Here is a 5,005-nt window from a genome sequence, read left to right as displayed (position 1 = left end):
GTGTTTTTTTGTGTGTATCCCCTCGTATATATATATATATATATATATATATATATATATATATATATATGCAGTGATATAACACACTACAAATATGCAAATATTAAGAAAAGACACCCTTACAAGACGTCCATTTTTCCAGAAATCACTGAATGTCACTTGATTATTATGCATGCTGCATGATCTGACTAGGATTTTTAAAGCAAATACAAGTACCTAGACTTGTCTTACAGCCAGACAGATATATGAGGCATGAATGCTTTGTGTTCCAACTGGTTGTGAATGCAAATAAAGAAAGGCAACTAACATTTTTATACAGACTACATCAGGGCTCAGAAGAAAGACAGGTGTAAAGACCAATTAACTGACTCAGAATCTTTAAGCCTTATTTGTAATGTCAGTGAACATTTACTTACTCTGACACACAAGGCCTCGTTCTATAGGCCACATGAAGAAAGATGTGCAAATTTCACATGCTGTTGGGATGTTGATAATTGTCAGGAGAAAAGTGTGACCTGCATATGCTATTGGATCCTCAACCTTGCGCTTCTTTTCTTTCTTTCGCTTTGCCTTGTTTGGTTTCTCCTCAAGGCGATTCAGATTCATGAATTCATTCATGAAGCCTCGGAAAGCATTAACACCCATAGTAACAGGAAAATCTTCCCGAGTCTGCTCCTGGTTACACACTGTTTCCATCACCTGCAGAAATCAATGTGACCATAAACTGTAAACTTCTTAAAAAGCTGTATTTAAAACAATGAATATTTCACTTGAATGCATAATACAGAATCTCATGCAATGCGTGGATTACTGATCCAGTTCCACAAAACACCAAAATTTTCTTAATAATTAGTGTATATCTTTCTCACCACAAAATTTTCTGCCCTGACTTCCAGAAAAAAGTAAACTGCAAGAGGATTTCTATTTCTATAGTCCCAGAAAAATATACAAATAGGGTACCATTTCTGTAAAACATCATATTTCCTCACTACACACACTTGCAGATTCTTGTCATAATAGAGTATCCTGAACTATCCTTTCCACAAAAAGATGCAGAAAGAGCTATACAGCAAAATAAATGCTCCCTTAGGTAAGCCACACTCCGGCATGCATCAAGACATGATGTCTGTGACATGACACAAACAAAAGAGCACAGTTTAAATGAATGAGATTATGAAAACCACCGCACACCGGTCTGAGTCATGATGCTGATGTCAGCTTCATGCTGATGAATCATGAATGAAGCAAGACTGTGTCTTTTGTCTTATGTCTTGATGCCTGTCTTGACACAGTTGGTGTGGGGCCACCCTTAGCCTAGCAAACTAACCTCCCCCACCCCTAAGTTGGTGTCTTGTACATACATTCCCTTTTACTCATTTCCTCTATTGTCTGGTGCTACATTGCCATTACACTCTGATTATGTGGTGAAATCTCAATGCTATACAGTCTGAGCTGTTGACAGCAACATTTCCAGAACTTCTTCGTGACTAATTCTCTGTTCCTACTTGGTACAATATGGAAAACTTTTGGACTCCATGCTGTACAATGTTTATTATATCCTCATTTCTCTTTCCAGGATGTGTGACAGCTTTTTCATATGGTTCTTATGTTTCTCAGAAGACAGAAGCACCATATGCTATCATCTGCTATGGGTTTCTGAATGCCATATGACCATACGTTACATGTTATGGGATACAGACTGCACAGTAATTCACCAATGAAGGGGTTAATAAACTTCTTTACTCTGTAACCAGCCAAGTAACAGGTCAGCACCATTAAGCAAACAATAAATACTAAACAGCAATATCCCTACTAATGATCTCTCTGAGTCCCTGAGAGGAAATCAATCTGAACACTAAACTGAGGAAAACCTAAAATGGACTCAACTCAATATTGAAGTGTACTGGGTTAGAGTAACTGACACTGCCACTTATTGGTGGAAAAACTTTGGAATGAGTAACATTAAATGGAGGTTTCACTATGTGTAAAGGAATGAAAAGTTCTTCTTACACTGTACATAAAATCTTGAGTTTTCGGAAACCTTGCCCCTTCTTAGCCAGAATTTGTTCTCTCCAACACAATACTAAAATAAAGTTTCTTCCATGCTCTTTAACCTTCAAGTATTTGTTTCATACAATGATATTCACTTACAAATATACAAGCTGAAGAAAGCAGTCTTCTGGGACTTGGCACCGTGTATATGTGGTGTTAACCGACGTTTCGGAGGAACGTATCGCCCCCATCTTCAGGGTTGAAGAAAAAGTATAAGTAAATCTGCAAGCGACAACACCGTGAGACACGGTAAAGCAGTCTGCCTTACCGTGTCTCACGGTGTTGTCACTTGCAGATTTACTTATACTTTTTCTTCAACCCTGAAGATGGGGGCGATACGTTCCTCCGAAACGTCGGTTAACACCACATCTACATGGTGCCAAGTCCCAGAAGACTGCTTTCTTCATAGTCACCGCCGTGAAAGCCTCAAATCTTACAAATATACAAGCTGACCTTGGTACCATGCATCATGACAAATGCATTTGTCTGTTAAAAAATATGACAGGGTATAAACAGGTATGAAAATACTATGTCTTTCTCCCTTTCAGAAAAGAAATCTACAAATAATGAATTTTAAAATGTGTAGCCCAAAATTTGTAACAAAGAAGCTGGACTTACATGTAAAAAGTTTGCAATGAGATCCTTGTATTTTATGTTTAGCCCTTCAGCACCTTGCTTGTTCATCACACTGTATGTCGCTACAAGATTGTCCTTGAACTCTCTCAGTGCCTGTTTAAACACTCGATCCACTTCACTAGGTTTCTTTACCTCCTCACTCTCAATTTTGTAGATCTGCAAGTACAATAATACAAGTATCACCTAAATGCACAAATACAACAAGTGGCCCCATAAAAAAAAATTAAAAGTTTAAATTAAACAAAACTATAATTAGCTGGAATGAAAACTGACTCATTATAGCCTCCTTTTTAATATGATGGGAGTACACATAAAATTATTATGACCATACCACCATGTATATTATAATTAAGTAATAAAAATATGTCATGCACTTCGTACATCATGTTTAATATGGCTGTATTCAGAGATGGCAATATACTCCTTGACAGTATCTTTTTACACATCAAATAACAGAGAACAGCTCAAATAGTACACAAATATTAACATTTCACTGTAATGTAAAACTTAAGAGCTATGGTGAAATGCCCAAGAGTTTAAACCTACAAAAATTGGTTTGGGAGTAAGAGAAAGTTCCAAAGTAACTCAGCATAACTTTAGTTCTCCAGTACAAAATTCAGTTTCCTACAAACTAATATTTTGGCCTTAATTTTATAAAATTACGACACAGATTCTGAATTAAAGCAAAAAAATCAGTAGATGAGAGTTTATATTAAACTTGATGCTGTATTTAAGATATCTATAAATTCAACCTTGGATATCTGACAATGCAGACAACTTGCCTTTTGTGTGATGAAGTCTTGCATAAGCTGTAACTCAGTAGCATCAGATATTATCTTGTCTGTGCTGTCTGTAAACTCGGAGGTTCCAGTGAGATTGAACTTGCTACCTGATGCAGGTTTCACCATATCATGTTGTGTCCGTGAAGTCTTACGTTTATTCCTACGAACTGAGTGTGATGATTGCTGCTGCTGACATGGTATCCGTAAAACACCTCCATTTTGGATACATTTTGTATGGAATAATTGCTTGCAGTCTGGGAATGTTCAAACATCATGTTACATTTCTGTTTTCACTATTTATGGTCACATAATTTTGAAACAGCATGTTAGAGAACATGATTTATTTATATGCAGTTTACTTAATGACAGTGTCAGCAACCCAGATTATACAGCATCAAATAATATGACAGTGAACAATGAACTGCAAAAGCTGAAGAACAAAGCAGTTATGACCTTATTTGAGATACTATCTTTGCCTGTATCTGAAGGAAATGGGGAAAACCACAAATATATTGTAACCTGTTGCGCAACGGAGAACCCCTCCCTACCCAGCAGCAACGTGGCAACTCACGCCACAGGCGCGTGGCGGTAACGTAGCGCTCCCTCCCACCCCTACGCGGTGACGTAACGTGCAATGCTACGTACCCGTAATCAACTTCCTACTGTGACGTGGCACTCATTACGCAACAGGCAAGCACTGCAGCTATATAAGTGAGCTGCACAGCAGCTACCAGTCAGTTCTACTGTAGCAGTCGGCGACTTCAGTTGTAATGAAGACATTGCCGAGTTGTACTGTGACAGCCGAGGAGAGTTATAAAGTAACAGTCGCCTAGTCAGTTATAGCGTGGCCATCGCCGAAGATAATTCCGAGCAAGCCTATGAGCGAGTGTGTTATCAACAGTTCTCCAGTCAGCCGACTACAAGTTGGAGTATAGCAGCCGTCGCGGAAAGAAGAACCGGACGTGTGTGTAATTGTGTAATTGGGAGCGTGTGATACAGTGATACCTAGCTCCCCTACTGTCAACGTGTAGACTACTGAAGGCAGAGTGAGCTGATATGCGCATAGGGTTATAAATCGTGAAACCCCGCAACAGTGTAAACAGATTAATGCGATTAGGGTTATAAAGTGTGAAACCCCGCAACTGTGTGATAATCAATTGTAGCCGTTACTTGTAGATTGTTGAATAAAACAATTAACAATCTCTACGGCGTATTCAGTGACGAAACGCGTTACACTGGTGTCAGAAGTGGGATTAGAACTTACACACGTGACCGACGAGATTCGATCTCAAGACACGTGACAATTTGGTGTCAGAATTTTTACGAGCTTAAACACGCCTCGAAGAATTAAACTTACGACTGCTTCGACTATTTTACTGCTACAAAATGGAGACAGAGCAATTGTTGGAACTCCTGCGGAAGGAATTGAGGGCCCAGAGAGAAGCTGCTGAGAAAAGGGCTGACGACAGGTGGAAAGCCTGGCGAGGAAAGATGGCCGCCATGCGAGAAGAGCTGGTCGCAGAAACGGAAGCCAC

The 5,005-nt window shown here is 39.1% G+C and overlaps 1 protein-coding gene across 11 annotated transcripts in view; it reads right to left on the bottom strand.

Moving 5' to 3' along the window:
- LOC111864707 (unconventional myosin-IXa) overlaps window positions 1-5,005 on the bottom strand; it is an 86,950-nt gene that overhangs the window by 13,151 nt on the left and 68,794 nt on the right. For all 11 annotated transcript variants that reach the window (XM_023852160.2, XM_033751547.1, XM_023852159.1 and 8 more), the window contains 3 exons: window positions 3,471-3,724; window positions 2,671-2,844; window positions 417-699 (listed from right to left, as the gene is read on the bottom strand). In XM_023852160.2, the coding sequence (XP_023707928.1) occupies window positions 417-699; window positions 2,671-2,844; window positions 3,471-3,724 (711 nt within the window). The remainder of the gene's footprint in view (window positions 1-416; window positions 700-2,670; window positions 2,845-3,470; window positions 3,725-5,005) is intronic.

This window comes from Cryptotermes secundus, unplaced genomic scaffold (genome assembly GCF_002891405.2).
Source record: "Cryptotermes secundus unplaced genomic scaffold, Csec_1.0 scaffold654, whole genome shotgun sequence".
NCBI classification, from domain to species: Eukaryota; Metazoa; Arthropoda; class Insecta; order Blattodea; family Kalotermitidae; genus Cryptotermes; species Cryptotermes secundus.
This window is presented reverse-complemented; position numbering and strand designations above follow the sequence as displayed.